General features: G+C 62.3%; 1 protein-coding gene across 1 annotated transcript; it reads left to right on the plus strand.

Moving 5' to 3' along the window:
• The first annotated feature begins 7007 nt into the window (after nt 1–7007).
• Nucleotides 7008–17061, plus strand: NAT8L (N-acetyltransferase 8 like). The gene is made up of 3 exons (XM_058546557.1): nt 7008–7510; nt 9037–9201; nt 12007–17061. The coding sequence occupies exons 1-3, from the start codon at nt 7141–7143 to the stop codon at nt 12372–12374; spliced, it is 903 nt and encodes a 300-aa protein (XP_058402540.1). The 5' UTR covers nt 7008–7140; the 3' UTR covers nt 12375–17061.
• Nucleotides 17062–19296: the final 2235 nt, after the last annotated feature.

The following is a 19296-nucleotide window of genomic DNA, read 5'->3' on the forward strand; positions in this document are numbered from 1 at the left end:
TGCTCTGGCCCCTAGAGCTCACCTGCGTCACCCCCAGGAGTTCCTGGTTGGGCCTGTCTCTGGGCCTCGGTTTCCCCAGCTGTTCCACATGGGCTGAAGCCCTCTTGGCACCTGTCCCACGCCAGCACCAGTGCTGAGCAGAGACGCATGTCTGGCCACGTGCATGGACCTGTACCCACAGGCAGCGTGTGGTCACAGCGAGTCCGCCCTTCGGGGACCCGCTTCCTTGCCTACCTGCCCTTGTTTTGAGGCCAGGGGAGTGTAGAGTCTGGCCTGGTCCCCTGGAGCAGCTGCCCCGGCACTGAGCCTTGCCAGACTCCTGTGCTCTGCAGTGGGGACAGGTGTAGGCGGGGACTCCCGGGAGGCCCGGACGGTGGCCAAGGAGCCTGAGGCTGCCAGGAGAGGGAGGGTGACTGGGCAGCGGAGGGGAGGGCTCCTCCAGGAAGGGAAGGCTGGGACCTTCCCCACAGCTTCTACCCTGCCTCCTGGGTCCCTCCTGCAGGCCCCAGCCTGGCCCCTGGGCACTGGGGACTCCTGGATGGGGATCTAGGCCTGAACACAGGTGTCACTCTCATGGCCAACAGGCTCATGCTCACATGCACACGCACGTGTGCACGGTGCCAGGCGGGAGGCCTCCAGGTGAAGCAAGAAAGCTCTCCCTCCCTCCCTCCCTCCCGTCATTTTGTAAATGTTTTTACTGTCACAGCAATGCTTTGAAACCCGGGAGCACAGTAGGAGCAGCCAGGAGCACAGCAGAGCACAGGGACTGCTGTGGGACACTTGGTGTCTCTGGAGCTTTAGTTCCCTGGTTGTGGCCACCTCAGCACAACATGGCACCCCTGTGCTGCTGCCTGGGGTGGTAGAGCTGGGCATTCCTGGTCCGCTGCATGAGAGAACAGTGAGCTGTGGCTCCTCAGTCCCCACCCCTGGCCTGTCACCTAGTCATTGCCTATCTTTGTGCTGCGTATGCACATGTATCCACTCAGACCCTCACTCCTGCCGTGAGCTCAGCAGGACCTGCTTTGCCCTGTCTCTGCCCCCACTGGCCTCCAAACCTCGACTTGTCCTGTCATCAGTGCTTTTCTGCCTGGGAGCCCCCGGCACGCAGGTGCCAATCCAGGTGTCGGGACCAAGTGAACAAACCCGAGTCCTGCCTTGGCCTGTGGAGGGGAGGTCGAGCGAGATGTCTGGCCGCAATGATATGCCCGTGAACTCTAAAGTAGGCCAGAGAGAGACTGAGGGGTGCTGCAGCCATGGCAGGCCTAGGCTGGCCCTCGAGCCTGGGCATGAGTGGGGTACGGTGGCAGGGACCAGCACCCTCCTGTCCTCGGGCCCCCAGAAAGGAGCAGAGGGGTGGCAGAGGCAGGTGTCTTCCCTGTAGAGCAGCCCAGATGGTGCATTGGCTGCAGGGGAGGCAGGGATGTAGCCTGTGTTTAACTGTGGGTTGCCAGACACAGATAAGGACCGAGAAGTACTTGTTAGTGTAAAAAGTACAAGTCCTGTAGTATAAGTGTGTCCCATGCAGTATCTGGAACATATTTATACTAAAAGTTATTCGTTGTTTATCCAAAATTTAAATTTAACAGGGCATCCTGTATTTTGTGGGCAGCCACGAACCCTGGCACAAATTGGGGTTTCTATTCCTATAAAATATGAGGACAGCAATCAGTGCTTGTCATAGAAAGCCTCTCGAGAGGTGCCCTTTGGGAGGAAGGAGGGGCACAGCTAGGCAGATGGGGGTGTGGAACGGCAGGGAGAGGGGCCAGGAGGCTGCTGTGCCTGGCCGGTCAGGCAGGTGGCCCCACAGCTGTAGGGGTCAGGAGGGGATTAGGAGGGAGTGGTGACAGCGTGATGGAGAGGGCCACTTCACGAGCCTGGTGGGGGCGGTTTGAGCAAGCAGGGACACGATTTGTCATCTATTTAAACGGTGCTTCTGGCTGCTGATTGAAAATGGATTCTTGGATTCAATGATTTGATTCTCAAATCATTCTTGAAATGATTCTTGACAGAATCAGGGCCTGTGAGGAGGTGATGCAGTCGTCAGAGCTGAAGCAGAAGGGCTGGGGCTGGATGATGGCAGTAGGGGCAACGTGAGAAGCAGATGGATTCCAGTTGTGTTTGAAAGTAGAGCCAGCAGGGCCGGCCCCATGGCTTAGTGGTTAGGTGCACGCGCTCCGCTACTGGTGGCCTGGGTTCAGATCCTGGGCGTGCACCGATGCACCGCTTCTCCAGCCATGCTGAGGCCGCGTCCCACATACAGCAACTAGAAGGGTGTGCAACTATGACATACAGCTATCTACTGGGGCTTTGGGGGGAAAAAAGGAGGAGGATTGGCAATAGATGTTAGCTCAGGGCTGATCTTCCTCAGCAAAAAGAGGAGGATTAGCATGGATGTTAGCTCAGGGCTGATGTCCCTCCCAAAAAAAAAAGAAAGAAAGTAGAGCCACCAGGATTTGGGATTTGCCATTTGCAGATGGGTTTTGAGAGAGAGGGAGGCGGGAGGAGGGATGGAGTTGGGGAGAAGGGGTAGGACAAGTCAGCGCTGGGCATGCTAGGCTTGAGGTGTGCCCTAGACGCCTGAGCAGAGAGGTCCAGAGGAGGGGCTGGCGAGAGAAGGTTGGGACGCAAGCGCTGGCTGAGCTCCCTGTGGCCTCAGTGTGGACAGAGGAGAGATGAGCCCTGAGAGGGCAGGGAGATGAGGGACGCTCAGAGGAGATGGGGCAGCCACGAGGCAGGAAGAGAACTGAGACGGGTCAGGGCTTTGGGAAGAAGGAAGGGGTCAGCGTGTCACATGCTGCTGAGGTCAAGCAAGGCCCAAGACTGCAGCACTGGATTTGGCAGCTGTAGTCAGTGTGGACCTTGACAAAAACAGGGTTATTTGAGGGTGGGGAGAACCTGAATGGGGGCTTCATGGGAGGAGCAGAGGTGGAAGAGTCAGCACGGACAAGTCTTGCAAGGAGCTTAGCCTTGCATCTGCTCAAGGCCAGTGGCACTCAGGTCCTGTCCTAGAGCCGTGACATGGCCTTCCTGCTCGATCAAGAGCATCTATCACGACTCTATGTGAATATAATTCTCAGCTTGGCTAAGCAGTTAACTGGGAATGCATTGTCTTTAGGACAGCTTTTGTTTTTCCTGGAGTTTATGTTTGCCTTATTGTCCCCACATTGTCTGCCTTTATCACACCCTTAAATTCTCCAGCAGCCATTCCCCCCATGTTTCTTGTCAGGGCCTTGCCCTCCTAATCCCGGCCAGCTGGGCATTCCCACTGCCCATTGCTCACCCTTCACTCTTCTAGTTTGGAGCCACTGTTTCCCAGATCCCACATCATCTTCTCCCTGGTGCATGCCTTCAAGTGGCTTCCTAGAAAACAGTGTGGTAAGTAAACTTTCTGAGCTGGCCTGTCTGAAAAGATCTTTTGTTGGCACATTCAATTCATAACCCCTCCCACCTCAGGGCCTTTGCACATGCTGTCCCCTCTCCATGGAGTTACCCACTTGGCCTCCTCTGTGACCCACCTCACTCTTCAGCGCCTTATCCCACCTAACTTTTCTTTGTCCCTAAGGGATAGTAGAGTGTAGAGCTCTGTTCTTAGTTTATTTCCTCCCCCGCCCCCCTTCTAGATTGTAAAGCCCCAGGAGGGCAGGGCTTTGTTCTTTTCAGGGTCCAGTAGAGGGTGGGCCCTCACCAGACCTGTGTGGAAGGGAAGGATGGGTGGTGGGTCATGGACTCTCAGTGAGGAGGTGAGAAGCTTGGGTCCACCAGCCTCCGCTGCTGGCAGCAGGTGGCTGTCAGGAGCTGCATTCCCTTCCCACCCTCGGGAAGCTCTTGGGACTGCAAGTCTACTCAAGGTGCTGGACAGGTTTAATCAGGAGTCTCTGTCCTTTAGCTTGGGGAAATAATAATCATTATTTTGTTTCCTCCCCTTCCCTTTCTCTCTGTGGAGCTCCTGTTAGCTGCACACTGGGGCTTCTGCTCAGGTCCTCTGTATTTTTCTTTTTTCTCCCTATCTCCTGGCCTTTTGGTTCACTTCCTGGAAGACCCCTCGCCTTCCTGCAGTGCTCCCACCCACCTCTGTCGTCCTGCCCAGTCCCCTTGCCTGGGCTCCCTCTACTTGTGACCACTGGCGAGGCTTCATGCTCGCTCCCCAGTTTTCCTGGGGTGGGGGAGAGGGAAGGGCTACCGCCCTCCACTTCCTCAGAGGGGACGCCGTGGGTCTGCCCCAGCGTGCGCCCGCTGGTCTCTTCTTCACCTGGGGTGTGAGGCTGTTCTGCTAATGAACCGTCCTGTGTTTGACGCCCCCTCCCCGCACTGAGCAACGGAGGCCCAGGGCGCCCTCCCTTGTCCGGCCTCTGGAATCTGGGCGGGGGTGTCGCCGCTGCGCGCGCACCTCACCTCATCTGGGACTGGCGGACTCTGGCGGTGCTCGGGGGATCTCGGGATGGTCAGAGTAGCCCCGGGGAGGGGACTACGGGTAGCGGAACCCAGAGGAGTGGGCGGGATTTCGCGCGTAGGAGAGTGTCGGCGGGAGGGTGGAGCCCCGGGCAAAGGCAGAACTGACCGGCTCTGACCTCGCCGAACCTCGGTTTTCTTTTCTGTAAAATGGGCTCCTGACGCTGGCTGATGGCCCCCTTCCCGGCGCAGCCTCCTTGATGCGGGCGGGGCGCCCCCACGTAGCCGAGGAGGAAACTGAGGCTGGGCAGCAGGGCCTGGGGCTGCCCTGTTGCCTGTGGGGTCTTCCCCTTTCAGATCACCCACACACCGAGAGCGTCAAAGGCCAGGCCCTGACATCTGCAAGATCTTCCAAGTGGCCATCCCGGGGGTCCAGCCCTGTCCCTTCCAAGACGAGTCTGGCTGCTCCTCCCCACCTCGGCCTGGCACTCTCCAGGCCCCTCTGGACCAGGGCGCTGGAGCACTGGGCTAGCTAGGCCGTCATGGCCCCAGGGGCTTTCAGGGACTTGTGTGGGCTGAAGGATGAGGTCAGGCCACGCGGAGGGCGGGAGCTCTGCAGAGGCAGAACCAAGGGGTCCCACGAGTAAAGCTGAGGGGGAGCCCAGGCCCCTCCATCCTGGGGCCTGGCTGTTGGGGGCCGGAGAAGGGCTCAGGGTCTGGGGGTGAGGTGAGGTGGGTAGAAACCAGCAGAGGCTGTGGCCTTGTAGGGGTTGGGCCACTCTGCTCTTAGGGGCTCCTTCACACCCAAGTCTGGGATCAGGGGTCAGGGATCAGGACACTGCCCAGGAGCTCCTGGACATTGGACCTGGTCCTCTCCTTTCCTGGCCCCCGTCACAGACCATGACAGAGTCCCAGATCCCTGATCTGGTGCTCAAGGCACACACTCAAAGCCCAGACTGCCCTTCCTCTGAAGCCCTTTGACCCTTCCAGGCATACCAGCCCCTTCCCACTCCTGTTTTATTCTGCTTGGACCCCTTGCAGCCTGCTGACTTAGCTGGGAAACTCCTGCTATCCCCCGGCCAACCTCAGGGCCTCAGAGCCTGGTCCCACTGTCCCTCTGGTCCCTCAGAGGTCCACAGGGGCCTCTGGCAGTGCTCAGGCAGCGCATGGAGGGGTTTCTGAACGGATCTGTCAATTCCTCTGAGATTTTCTGTGATTCTACTTTGCTCTCCTGGAAGGTCACAGCCGCATCCCAGACAAATCCTGGCATCTCGGAAACACGGTGTGGGGGTGACTTCCCAGCTTGGCTGCCCCTCCCCCCACAGCCCTTGTGCTGAGCTGTGGACCAGTTCAGCTCCTGGGTCCGGGGTCCTCCCTCTGCCCGCTTCACCTGGGTTACTTATCGCGACGCCGGCCAGGGGGTAGTCCCCTTCCTGGCCTCTAGGTGACCGTAGCCGCTTCTCTGGGCCCCAACGCGGGCTAAGGATCCTCAGGCCTGGTCCCCTAGGCCTTGTCCCCACCAGCGCGGGTGTGGTGAACTCAGCTCCAGGCTGCCCTGCCGGGTCACTAGCGGGGAATGCGGGCCGACGCGGGGAACGGAGGGCAGAACTGCAAGGGTTTGGGTTCGTCAAGTGCTGGAGGCGGGGTCTGGGACTACCTGTCCTCCTCACCTCCACCTGCCGCCCCAGGCCCGCAGCGTCGTGAGGTCGGCCTCGCGGGGACCAGGAGGACCCGGCGAGAGCCCCCACTGCACCTGCACCGAGATCGTGGGGCGCATGCGCAAGCCGCGGAAGGCAGGGGCCGAGCCCTGAGGGGTCCTGCGAGCCCCGCACCCCCGTGTCCGCCGCGGGGATCCGGTGTCCTAGCGCGGGGTAGGGGCGCTACGCTGCGCTGAGACGCGCGGGGCTGCGGACGACGTGGGCATCAGACCCCACTCCGACCGCTTCCCCGCGCCTCCAGCCCGTGCGGCCCCGGGAGGAGGTTCCCGGGGGCGCCGGGCGGGGAAGCCGGGGCGCCCCCTCCCCGGGGCCCCAGCCTGGCGCCGCGTTCAGACAAAGGGCGGGAGATAGAGATGGAGATGCTTCCCTGACTGCGCCCGGCGGCCGAAGAGGAGGAGGACGCGGCGCTGCGGGCTCCGGTGGCCCGGCCTCAGGTCCGGGCGCTCCCAGGCCCGCGCTGAGCAGCGACGGCGCGGGGGCGCAGGGGCTGGGCAGGAGGCACCCTGCCTAGAGCCCCACGGAGCGCCCCCTCCAGGCCAGGAACCCCGCCCGCGCGCTCGCTGGTCCTTGGCCACTTCGCGGGGCTCGGCCGCTCCGTCGCGCCCCGGGCCACCCGCGCCGCCTCCGACCGGGGGCACTCCCGCTGGCCGCCCGCGCCTGGCCGCGGCGCAGTGCCCAAGTGTGCCATCGGGCGGGCGCGGAGGCGGCGTCTGCTCCCACCCCCGAGATCACATGGTGACCCTCGGCAGCCAATGCAGTGGACGCTAGGACCCTGCGGGACCCCGGGCGCCGCGACTGCACCGGCGCCGCTGCATTATAAATACTTCTCCAAAATGCGGCGCAGCTCCCTGCGCGCGCCCCGGCCGCCCGCCGCCTCCACCCCGCACCCCTGAACCGCTGCCGCCGCCGCCGCCGTTGCCGCCGCCGCCGTCGCCGCCGCGGGTCCGAGGGCGCCGCGCCCTTGCCCTGGGCCCGGGCTGTGCCCGCCCGCAGCCCGGCCCGCGTCCCCGCGCTGCGCCGCCCGGCCGGGTGCATGCATTGTGGGCCTCCCGACATGGTCTGCGAGACGAAGATCGTGGCCACCGAGGACCATGAGGCGCTGCCGGGGGCCAAGAAGGACGCGCTGCTCGCCGCCGCCATGTGGCCCCCGCTGCCCGCCGCGCCCGGGCCGGCCGCCGCGCCCGCCGCGCCCCCGCCCGCGCCCGGCCCCCAGCCCCGCGGCGGCGCGGGGGACGCGGGGCCGCCAGAGGGGCGCGGCGTGCACATCCGTGAGTTCCGCCCGGCCGAGCAGGAGGCGGCGCGCCGCATCTTCTACGACGGCATCATGGAGCGCATCCCCAACACGGCCTTCCGCGGCCTGCGGCAGCATCCGCGCGCACAACTGCTCTACGCCCTGCTGGCTGGTCAGTGCGCGGGGACTCGTGGGGGAAGGCGGGGTCTGGGCCGTGGCGGCGCGGGGCGCAGCCCGCGGGCCCTGCCGCGCTCCGCCTGCCGCAGTCCGCGCCCGCTGGGCCCCTCTGGGGACACACTCACAGGACTCCCTCCGCCCCGCTCGCCTCTACCTTGGGGCCCGAGCCGAGGCTGCGCTCCTGTCCTTGCCCGGGACTTAGCCTGTGAGGGAAGGAGACCTCTACGTGCTCCCTCGCACGGGCACGGACACGGACACGCACCCGCGCGCACCTGCTTTCCGCGGTGGCCCGAGGCGAGGTGGCCACCAGCGGTGGGGCCGGCCTGGGCTCCGGGCCAAGGTGCGCCGGACTGGGGCGTGGGAACGAGCGCAGGCCGAGGGCAGGGGCTGCGGGCGGAGGAGAACCGGGGTCTCCACCTGCGTCCCCATTCTGGCCGGTCCCCGCCTCTCTGGTCCCCTCCCCGGTCATCCCGGGTGGGGGGCGGGGTGACGGCAGGTAGCGCCCGCTCCTGCGGCTCCGTGCCTGGCGCGTGTAACTATATATAATCTGCGGGGCGGGGGAGGCTGCCTCGCCGGCTCCAAGTGCTAATTTATGAGGGAAAGACAGCCAGCTCCCCAGAGTGCCAGGGGAGGCTGTGCACCGAGGAGGCAGAGCGAGGGGGCCCGAGGAGGGCAGTGGGCAGCCTCCGCAGGGGCTTTGGGGCCTTTCCCTCGCAGCTCCACCGCGGGAGGGTGGCTCTCTCCGTTTCGCAGAATAGGAGCTTGAGGCTGGGGGGGGGGGTGTGCGACTCGCCCAAGGTCACACAGCACAGGCGACTTTCACTGCAGGCGCATCTGCCTCCTGGCAGCCTAGTTGGGGCTGGAAGCAATCTCTGGCCTCTCTCCCTGGTCCCTGTCCTCACAACACCCAGAGCCTGGCCCAGGAAGGGCTCTCGGCTGGGACCCTCTGCTGGAAGGTGGAGCCCCCCACTTCCCAAGGGGGGGACAGCCTGCAGGGGCCTGGCCCGGCAGCTCCTTGGTTTCCCACCAGGCTAGAGTGGGCAAGGGTGTGCGCAAAGCCACTTGCCTAGTTAGGGGAGGACCACATGGGTGGTGGGCATCCGCCACCCCCCAGGAGCCCTGCCTGGGGCTGCTCCCACCAGCCATTGAGGGCAGCCTGCCCAGAGACCACGGCTGTGCTCAGGACATTTAGAAATCCTATGATGTCAGGTTATAAAGGTGGCATGTCCTTGGGGTAGAAAGTTTGATGATAGGGAAAGCAGGAAGGAGCAGCTAGGATGCCCCACTGCTCCTCCAGAGGAAACAGTCATGGCATGTTTGGTGCGCTCTCTCTGCGCACGTCCCTAACTGGCTTATTTACCAGGGGGCAGCGGCTGTGTGTGACTCGGCATGGCCACTCTGCCAGCCGCTCTGCCAGCGTGTGTGGGGGGCTGGGCCCATCTCCCCCACCCGGAGTCCACCCCATGGGTCTCCCAGCGCCCCGCCCCACCGCCGCTCACTGTGCGGCACCTCTCCTTGCAGTGCTCTGCTTTGCCCTGACCCGCTCGCTGCTGCTGACGTGCCTGGTGCCGGCCGGGCTGCTGGGCCTGCGCTATTACTACAGCCGGAAGGTGGTCCTTGCCTACCTGGACTGTGCGCTGCACACGGACATGGCTGACATCGAACAGTACTACATGAAGCCCCCTGGTGAGTCCCCAGGGTCTCCAGCCCCTCCTCTCTCCTCCCTTTGCCCCTGCTGCCCTCTCTCCCAGTCCCCTCCTTTTGGCAGAGCCACCCTCCCCCCAGCAATGTCAGGGCAGGCCTGGGGAAGGGTCAGGCATGAGTGGGCCTGGCTGTAGCACCCCCATGACCTGAGCCTTATGGGTGCCTGAGGGCTCTGGCTACGGGTTGGGGGTACAGCAGGCTGGCAGGGGCTGCAGGAGGCAGAGCTAGGTCCTTGGTGCTGAACCAAGGTCCCTGAGTGTCCATACAGGCCTGCCTGGCCCTGGGCCGCTGTCCTGCGTCCTCTGAGGGCAGGGTGCTGAGTGGCCTGAGCTGGCCCAGGGCCATAGTGTCCTGGCTCCGCTCTGCATGCTGCCAGATGCCCTTTCCTTGGTGCCTACTGGGGGGGGATGGAGGTCTTTCTTACCTCTTGTTCGTCCTGTTCGGTGTGCCTTGCTGGATCCTGAGGTGGCCTGGAGTACCAGGGCCCTGGTGGAGGGGAGCCTGTGTGGCAGGGACAGAGGACCCCATGGCTGGGAGAGGACCCAGGGAAGGGCAATGGTCCCTCTGGGGGGATGAGGACCCGGGGGAGCAGGGGTGTTAAGTCTCGGTCTCCACTTCCGGTCTCTGAGCCACTTAGTGAGCCAGAGGGTCTCACCCCAGCTGCCTGGCCTCTGTAGAGGGAGGGGTTGGGGCCTGATCTGGAGGGGCTTGCAGCCCCCTGGGGGCCATTCTCTGTCCTCTAGACTGGTCCCGAGGCAGCTGGGTCCTGGGAGGCAGGGCCACGTGGTTTTCTCCATGCCTGGAGCTGGAGGAGAAAGGCTTCATCTCGGCCCTCTGGGGCGTGAGGTTCTCCTAGGTGCTGGAGGGTCCCCACGCTGAGGAGAGGGGACAGGGTGGGCCCAAACAGTTGGTTAGGGTCTAGAAGGAGCCTGGTGAGTTCCAGGGAAGGCAGCAGGGGATAAGAGAGACAAGGCATCCCAGAGCAAGGGTGACCTGCCCTGGCACTGCCATCTCCTGTGCCCACTGGCTCTGGCTGAGCCGGCCCGTCCTGTGGTGGCTGGTCCTGCCCCCGCCGCTGCCTGGCTGGCCTTGGGCACCTTTGGTTTTCCTTGATTCTTTCCCAAGCCCAAACAAAGCATCTTATCAGCCTCTCTGGAGCCCTAGCTTCAGCCTGGCTTTGCCTGGGATGGGAGGGAGTGGAGGGCTGAGACCCACCTGGGTTACCAGCCACCTGGCTGGTAACAAAGCCCAGGCTGCAGGAGCAGAAGTGGGTCTTGCCCCTGAGACATCTGGTGGGTCTGCAGGAAGCTCCCACAAGGGCAGAGAGGCTGGACAGCAGCTGATTGGGCCATGCTGGATTCATGGGAGCTGCTCGTACAATGGAGAAACTGAGGCCTGGGAAGGAGTGAGGCTCTCAGGACTGTCCTGACCTCTGGTCTGGCCTTGGTGGGCCTGGGTGGAGTGAGAGCCAGATTCCCTGGACAGTGAGCAGGCCAGTTGATGGAGGGGGACAGTCAGGGGCAGCGGGTACTCTGCACCACCCTCAGCCATTCCTGAGCTCTGGCCACATGCCCGGTCTCAGAGTGTTGCAGTGAAGGAAACAGGCGACCCCCGTGCAGAGCTGATGGGCTGATGGGCATGTCGGCAGAAAAGACAGTGGGGGACCCCCCAGGAGTTGGGCAGAGGGGTGAAGAGAGTCTTCCAGACAGGGGTCAGGTGCAGAACTTTTAATGGGGAGAGTTTGATCACTCAAGGAGTGAGGCTAGGGTGGGAGGGGCGGTAGGAGGTGGTTGGTGGAGGACCCAGTGATGGGGGCTGGAGTGGCCATGGGCAGGGCGTGTGCAGGCCAGTCTTCTTGGAGTAGGCACTTCCCCACTGCACGGCTCCTGCCTCCTGTAGCCCCTGGGCTTTCAGTCACCAGAGGTGATCAGACACTCTTTGTGGCCTGTGCCCTACAGGCCTCTCTCCCCTCCCCTCCTTGCTCCTCTCCTCACCCCCCTGAGGCCTTCTCCCTCCTCCTCCTCCTCCCCTGCATGGGGCTGTGATTGGTCTTGGCTGTGAATGGGGATGGCTGGCCTGGCCACTGGGCTGTAGAAGCCAGGGTCAGTGGGGTGGGGGGTGGCGTGGTGCCCATGGCCATCCTAGGTTCCCCACTTGGATTTCTGAAGTGTTCTCCACGTGGACCTTCCCCTGACCCTGCCAGGGGCCCGCCTCTTCATGTCCTGACACAAGCAGGCCACAGGGCTTCCAGGTTAAGCAGCCCCTGATTCAGGAGAGTGGAGGCCACAGGGTTGGCAGAGCCAGAAACCCTGAGACCCTTCCAAGGCCCCTGGGCTTGTGGCTCCCAGAGGTGGCCCTGCTGCCCTGGTCTATCCTCCCAGTCCCCTCTCAGCCCCATTTGTAGGGGTCCTTCCGGACACTCCCTCATGGTACGTACTTCTCTCCAGCTCCCTGGTGTGGACATGTGGGGACAAGTGTGGTGGGCCCTAGGTGGCTGGGAGCCAGGGCAGGTCAGCTGCACTCATGGCCTGACCATGGTCATCTGTGGTCTGGGGGTAGGTAGGAATGAGAGGGGCCCATTTGGCTGAGGCCTGCCCAGCTCTTGGTTTCTGGGGAAGGGGCTCTGACCCCAGAGCCCTCCCCTGCCCAGTGTCAGGCCTAGGACCATTCCAGGGCTGCTGTGGGTAGCAGGCAGGTTGGGCCTGGCTCTCTCTGCTCAGAGGGCTCTGGAGGGGAAGCTGTGTCATGCAGCAGTGCCAGCAGCAGTGACCGCCCTGTTCCCCACAGGCTCCTGCTTCTGGGTGGCTGTGCTGGACGGCAATGTGGTGGGCATCGTGGCGGCGCGGGCCCATGAGGCGGACAACACGGTGGAGCTGCTGCGCATGTCCGTGGACTCGCGCTTCCGCGGCAAGGGCATCGCCAAGGCGCTGGGCCGCAAGGTGCTGGAGTTCGCTCTGGTGCACAATTACTCTGCGGTGGTGTTGGGCACAACGGCAGTCAAGGTGGCCGCCCACAAGCTCTACGAGTCTCTGGGCTTCAGACATATGGGTTCGAGTGACCACTACGTGCTGCCCGGCATGACCCTCTCACTGGCCGAGCGCCTCTTCTTCCAGGTCCGCTACCACCGCTACCGCCTGCAGCTGCGTGAGGAGTGACCGCTGCCCGCCTGCCCGCCTGCTGCCCCGGCTGCCCCATCCGCCTGCGCCCGCCTGCCCGCCACCCGGGCCCGCTTTCAGACACTCACCTTGGTGTTTGTGTTGGGTTTTTCTTTTTTTCAACATCACGTGGTTCTTTGGCTGGTTCTTGGGGAGTGTGGAGCTACTGCTCATCTGTGACTCTTCGGGGGGGGTCAGTTGTTTGCAGCCACGGTCCCTCGCCCTCCATAGCCCGCTGGGGCCATGCCCTGAAGAGTGACAGCATGGACTACCATGTGCCCACACAGCTGCCCGGCCCGGCTCGAGGGGTCTCTTCCGGCCCACCACCACTGGGGCAGGCCCAGTCTTGCCCACCAAGCACAGAACCTCTGCAACGAGGCCCTTGCCTAGCAGGCCCCTGGCCACCAGCCAGGCTGTGGCTCAGCCATTGGTCCCCAGGAGGCGTGGCCTATTGGGCTGGCCGGCCACTGCCCTGTGGGGTGCCGAGCTGGCCGCGGGCCCCGCTTTGCTCTGTGCATGCTGAGGATGTGGCCTGGCTGCAGCATGCCGCATGCCCACAGCCTCCCGCCCTGCTGCCCTGTCCAGACTGGGCCCAGACTGGTGAACGCCCCTGGCCCCAGCCCTGAGCCAGCCTCGGGCGACCCACCTGCTCTCTGGAGGGCTAGGCTGTCCATGCCACCCCTGGCTTCACCCAGTTCAGCTTTCCTTTGACATCATGTTTCCTTTTTTTCCTCTTGGGCCCACTCCTGCCTGCCCGGGCTTTGCTGATTGGCGTCATCACCCAGGTGTGGTTCCCATAGCAACCTGTTGCACAGCCGTGTCAGGCCCTTCAGGAGAGTAGGGTGGGGAGGCACTTGTGGGGTCGCCTCTCCCCCAGTGCCAGCTAGATCATGGTGGCCTCTCCCAGACCTCACGGCTGATGGGCTCTGCCCTGTGAATCTTACTAACCCAGGCCGCTGCCGACACCACTGAGCCCACAGCTTCTCCCAGCCTGAAACTGACCTATTTTTTAGTAAGTTATTTAGACAGACTAGCATTCTGCATGACTTTAATTCTTGGGACAAAATGGTAGTTTATACCTTAACACACACACCTGTGTGGTCTAGAATATGCACTATTTCTGGCCCAGTTTGGTGGGGGTGGGTGGCCGGGTGGGTGGAGGGTTTCAGAGTTTGAAATCTGGAGGGATACCCTGATTTAGCATAACTTCTCCCAAAAGAGCACTCCTGGTTTATGAGGAGGCTCTGGGCCACGCCATCCAGCCCTGACCTGCAGGACTGAGGGCAGGATGGGAGTGAATTCCCCACAGCCTCTGGGTGGCAGAGTTGGGGCCGCTGCCTTCAGGTGGAGCGAGTGGGTCTCATGATCCACCGTGGCTCAGGGGGCCGGCTGTGCTCCCAGCCTCTTTCCTGAGGTCAGAGGAAGGGGCTCTTGGGTGTGGGATGGCCTGGAGCAGGAGAGGAAGGTGGTGGTTGACAGTGCCCACGCGTCCAGCTGTAAGCCTGGACCTGGCTACAGTAGCAGGAGGGGCATAAACGCCCACCAAGACTCCTTTGTTTGGGGTTTTGGGGGAGGGGAGAGTGGCAGGTGTGGCGGGCCACAGATCTGGGTCCCACAACTGGGACCACGGAGGGGACATTCTTAAAAAGGCGCTTTGGAAATTAGCAAATGAATGAAACATGCCCAGTGCCTGAGGGGCCTTTCGTGCTGTCAGCATTCAGGATGTTTGCAGAACACTGTACAGACCCCGCTCTCCCCTGTACATTTCTCCCTGGTGGTGCCCGGTCCCTGCTCGGGGATGGGAGTTTTGTAGACTGTACAGAAATTGGCACCCTATTTTCTTGCAGCTCTCAGATTTTGTTAATCTGGATTATACAGACAGACGTAAAGTGTTTTAGCAAAATGGAAAACAAACAGTTGTGCCTTTTTCCTCTTTCTGTTTGGTTTGGTTTCGGCTTGGGGGCGGACTTAGTTGGCATTGGGCGTGTTGGGGGCTGTGGCTGGTCTGAGGCCTGGCCAGACGGGAAGGGCACGCGGAGGCCATGCGGGGTCAGCTTGGTGGGTCGTGTCTTATAAGATGGTAGCTCGAGGACGCCGCCAGCTTCCTTTGATCCTGTGCCTTTGGAGCCTCTGGTCCCTCGTGTGGGGGCATGTGAGTGGGGGCTGTTGGAGCCCACTGAGGCCAGGGCAGAGCCTGGGGCCCTGGGGCTGCCAGTGTCTGGTTGATGTTGACCAAAATGCCTCGCTGGCGTTGCTCCTGGGCAGTGGTGTGGCCCTCTCCTGTCCTGCTGGCATCTGTCTGTCCATTCGAGATCTGCGGGCTAGGTGGGCTGCTGTGTCTTCCCTGGTCGGATAGCCCAGAGGCTAGCTGGACTCTCGACCTTCCTTTATTGCCCTTATTTTGCTGCCAGGACTCGGGAGAGATGCCAGGAGGGGCGTAGCAGGGTGGCCACGTGTCCAGAACCCTGCTACCCAGCTGCTGCCTGGCCGCTGAGGTAGGCAGAGGCATCTATGTGCCCACTGGGCTGGGTGTGCACAGTGCCCAGGAGTGGGCCCTCATCTGGCTGGTGTGTGGCTCCGTAGGCCCCCGAGGACCACTGGGGGGCAGATCTCCCATCTTGCCCCTGGGCTGGAGGCTGGGCGCGCTGGTTAGGGGGCCGCCGCCTCCCTCAGCCTAGGAGCTAACTACTCCGCAAACGTGCACTGAGATGTGAATTTTATACGTTTGTAGAAATTCTGATGTTACTTCTTCTACCTCTGTGAAGTGTCCTCCTGGGGTCCTGCTCAGTGAGGTATCTGGGCAGCTTCTCTGAGCTGGCTGCCCTGGGCCCCTTCCCCCTCCCTGCTGGCCTCCTGGGCCTCCCCCAGTGGCCGCCTGGTGAGGCCCAGGGAAAGCCAGCCCCGGACCCGGCCGCTGTGCTCAGGGGTCAGGGCTCCCGGGACTTGTCTGTTTGGAAGTCTCTGTTTTTGGAGCAGAAATCGGAGGTGGAGTGTTCCAGAATGTCTTTGTTAGATGCGCCTGGAACACAGACCCGGTGGACAGCTCCAGGCAGTGGGATCTGGGGCAGCGGAGGGCTCCAGCACCTCTGGACAGCCCTGTGCCACTGGGTCCTGGAATATGGCTGGTGGGCGTCCCTGGGGCAGCTCCCACCACCCAAGTATGGGCTCTGCAGACAGCTGGCCAGCGTGGGTGGTCTGCATGTGCTGAGGCTAGCCATGTGATCTGGCCCCAGGAAGGGCCATGTCCAGCTTAGCCTCCCACTGCTGCCCTTGGTCGAAGGGGGCGGAGGGATGGGGCCAGCCTACCCTATGGAGGTGGGGCTGGCCCTGCAAGAAGGCTTGGGTTGGGAGGCCCTACAGACATCTGGCCTAAGGCTGTGAGGTCCTTGGGCGGGCCCCACCTTGCTCAGGGCGTCCTTCCTTAGAGAAGACCCTTAGAGGGGACAGGGTGGGGCATGCTCCTCAGGTGGCTTCCCCAGGTGTCTGGCAAGTGCTTGGGAGGCTCTCTGAGCCAGAGGGCCTGGCTCTGGCCTCTGGGAATGCAGCATGTTGGCTGTGCTGGGGCTGGCTGGGGGGTTGGGTGGCACCCCTGGGGCCACCTTCCTGCCAGTGTCCTGGCGATGGCTGGACAGTGGCCCCTGAGCCCTGGGAGTCGCTGCCTCTCTCCGGCCAGGTGGGTGGTGGTGCTGCTGTGTCCTGTGTTACCTGCTGCTCCTGTGTCTGTTTGAAGCCGCTTCTGTGAATCAGTTTTGGCCATAGGCTCGTGTTCCTGTCCTGGTGGTTCTTTGGCTGAGGCTTTTGGGGTTTGAGTTCTGGGCAGATCCTGGAATAAGTTGCTCCTTGGTGCCAAGGATGTGCTTCCAGTGGTGGTGTGAGGTCCACTGGCAAGTGGGCGGCCCAGGGCCTGGGGTGGAAGAGGATGAGCCCTGACCTACCATTGTTGGATGTATTTTTTTTTTTACAGCAATAATTAGCCATTTTGAAGAAGGGGTGTGCCTGTGTGTGTGCGTGCACGTGTATGCATGTTTGTGCCTGTGTGTATGTGCATGGGTGTGTGCACATGTGTGCCTGTGCTTGTGTGTGTGCGTACACTTGTATGGTGACAGGGAGGGAACCTGATGGCCAAAGGCCTCCTGCTCCAGCCATGGAAGGGGAGGCCAGGAGGTGCTTGGCAGGGACGGGTTGGCCGCGAGGCCTGCGCTGAGAAGCAGGGTCCTTGCAGGTGGCCATGCCCTGAGCTCTGCTGCTGTGCCACTCTCCCTTTTTCGGGGCTTGCCTGGGGCCCAGCGGACCTTGAATGTAGTGCTCCTTCCCCCTCGCGAGGGGTGCTGGAAGGGCCTGCATGAAAGAGGGGGGTGACCCAGGATGAGCCTTTGCCTGGATCTCAGCATGTGGGGAGGGTGGCAAGGGTGGTGACACTCAGCCACACTGGCCGAGATTAAATTTGGTGACACGGAGTCACCTGGGCCAGGCTGTCTGACCACAGCTGCATGGATGCTGTGTCTTTGGGAGAGGAGAGCCCAGAACATGTCACGGTGGCTGGCTTCACTTACTGTGGTTTACTGTTTGTGAGCCCATGACTATGGCGACTGTCCTGAGACCCCCAGGATGTGCCAAAACAGCTCCAAGAGGGCCCAGAGGGGCAGTGGGCCAAGTTCCAGAGGAGACGGGCTGTGGGGCCAGGGGTGGGTGGGGTCTCAGGCTCCCTATGGGTGTGTGAGCAGCAGGAGGGGTGGGGAGCAGTGTGGTCCCTCTGCCTGCACGGCCCCCAGTGCTGCTGTTTTTCAATAAAACCAGAGTTGATGGAACCAGGCTCCCGTGCTTTTTTGAGGTGTCCCCCGCCCAGTGCTGGGCGAGGAAGGGCTGCTTTTCTGGAGACACTGGGCTCCTCCTCCAGGAAGGTGGAGCAGGCGCTCTGGGTGACCTGAGGGGCTGAGAGGCCCCTGTCCCTATTCTGGCAACCCCAGCCAGGTGCTCCACTGCAGGCTGGGGTGTCCGCCTGCCCACTGGACACCTCCAAGGAGCAGTTTGGCTCTGAGGGGTGGTGTGAGGCCCACCTGGAAGGGGCATGGCACCCTGGTGTCTGTAAGGGAGAGAGGACAGCATGGAGGGGGGTGGGGGGCCCAGGCCGAGGAGCGGGGCAAGGGGGGGTGCTCAGAGACAGGTTCAGGGTGGACACACACCGGCCTTGTTGACAGGACCCCTTGTTGAGCCCGCCCAGCCCTGGACAGCTGTCCACAGTGAGCCTTCCTCTGGCCACACTCCTTCCACCCTGGCCCAGCTCTCCTCATGGGAGGAACTGGGCCTGGCAAATTTCTTCCCTGAAGGCTCTGCCCTCTCTCAGCCATCAGGAGGGCGTCAGGTGTGTTCCTTTCTCTGGCAATGTCTAAGTTGAGACCAGTGTCAGTGGGTCTCAAAGCCTGAAGGCACCAGCACCGGGATGTGCCCGCCCCATGACTTCTTCCCTGCGTGGCATACACCGGCCCCCACCGGCCCTGGGAACACAAGGCATGTTTGGACGTCAGCTCCTAAGGCCAGTCTTTTGTTTTGAGCTAGAAGTACCGTGTGAAGCCCAGTAGTGGTCATGCCTCTGAGGTGACACAGTATAAAGACAGGCTGCTGGAGGCGTGGCCACTCGCGCCCACACGCACATGGACACAACACAGACAGGCAGCTGGAGTGGTGGGGCCCAGCAGCAGTTCTGGGCCAGCTCTCCAGATTCTGCAATGTTCTGTCACACAGTGGTCAGGTCTGGCCATCCAAATCCTGCCCACCCTGTGAAACCAGTGACAATATCTTGAATCCATGTGTAAAACAGGCCTGGGCCCAGTACACTGTGATGACCCGTGTCACTCTGAAAAGATGATGCTGTGTCCAGTGGGCTCTGCAAGGAAGCAGCGTGTAAAATCCAGTCACCACTCCAACAGCAGCAGCCTTGGCACATGCAGGAGGAGTGTCCTTGCTCAGACCTGGAGCTGGTCTGGGTGCCCATCAACATGGTCACCACACCCTGGACAGGTGCCGCGGGGACCCAGCACCCCGCTTACAGGGCGGCACGTGGAGTCCAGACCCAGATAAGGAAGCCAGTGGGAGGGGCTGAGACCCTTGGGAGTGCCAGAGTGGTCTGGAAATGGGACCCCCAGAGGAATATTCGCAGGGACCGAGACAGAGGCAGCAGAGCAGTGGTGCAGGGCGTGGGCCTGGGCTGTAATCCCAGCCTGCACACTTACTAGCCATGTGTGCTTGTACAAGTGGTGTCACCTCTCCATGCCTCAGTTCCCCTACTGTGCAAGGGAGGATCATGTTGGTGCCTCTATCACAGGCCACTGCAAGGCTCTTGGGGTACATGGACTGAGCCCTTCCCCTCAGCACTGGCAGGTCTGTGAGAACTGCTTTGAGAGTAGACTCGGGGTGGGGGCGGAGGAGACAGCATGTTCCCAGGGACTGGTCACCAGCCTGCAGGAAGCTTGTGGAGAGACCACGGGGCCTGTGATCCTGTGATTTCAGAGGCCCCCGTAGCATGGCCGAGCCTCTTAGAGACTCGAGCACCCCCGCACAGGCTCCTCTGGCCCTCTGGAGGAGTCGGTCAGGAACACTAGCCCAATAGCTGCAGCGCAGTGTTCTCTCCAACCCCGTATATGCCCCTGGGCCCGGCCTGGGAGGAAGGTGCATGCCTGGCAGCTGTGGGATGGTCACAGAGCCAGCAGGGAGGACTTCCTGGGGCCTCTAGGCTGCTGGCAGCTCCTTGGGCACTTGCTAGGTGGTGCACAGCTGTCGACCTGGAGGAGCCCACCCCTAGGCTCCATGGGAGAAGGGCTGGGGGTGCCCACCCTGGACCGGGCTGGGCCACTCCTGTTTAGGGTGCTCAGCCCTGACTCTGACCAAGTGGCTGGGGATTGTAGACATGGCATTTTCCACCCAT

Source organism: Diceros bicornis, chromosome 8 (genome assembly GCF_020826845.1).
Source record: "Diceros bicornis minor isolate mBicDic1 chromosome 8, mDicBic1.mat.cur, whole genome shotgun sequence".
Classification (NCBI taxonomy): domain Eukaryota; kingdom Metazoa; phylum Chordata; class Mammalia; order Perissodactyla; family Rhinocerotidae; genus Diceros; species Diceros bicornis.

Excerpts from the sequence above, each read along its gene's own strand:
- NAT8L (XM_058546557.1), top strand. The coding sequence starts at position 7,141 with ATGCATTGTGGGCCTCCCGACATGGTCTGCGAGACGAAGATCGTGGCC. Across the intron at positions 7,511-9,036 it reads GCTCTACGCCCTGCTGGCTG|TGCTCTGCTTTGCCCTGACC; the intron begins GTCAGTGCGCGG and ends CTCTCCTTGCAG. Across the intron at positions 9,202-12,006 it reads GTACTACATGAAGCCCCCTG|GCTCCTGCTTCTGGGTGGCT; the intron begins GTGAGTCCCCAG and ends TGTTCCCCACAG.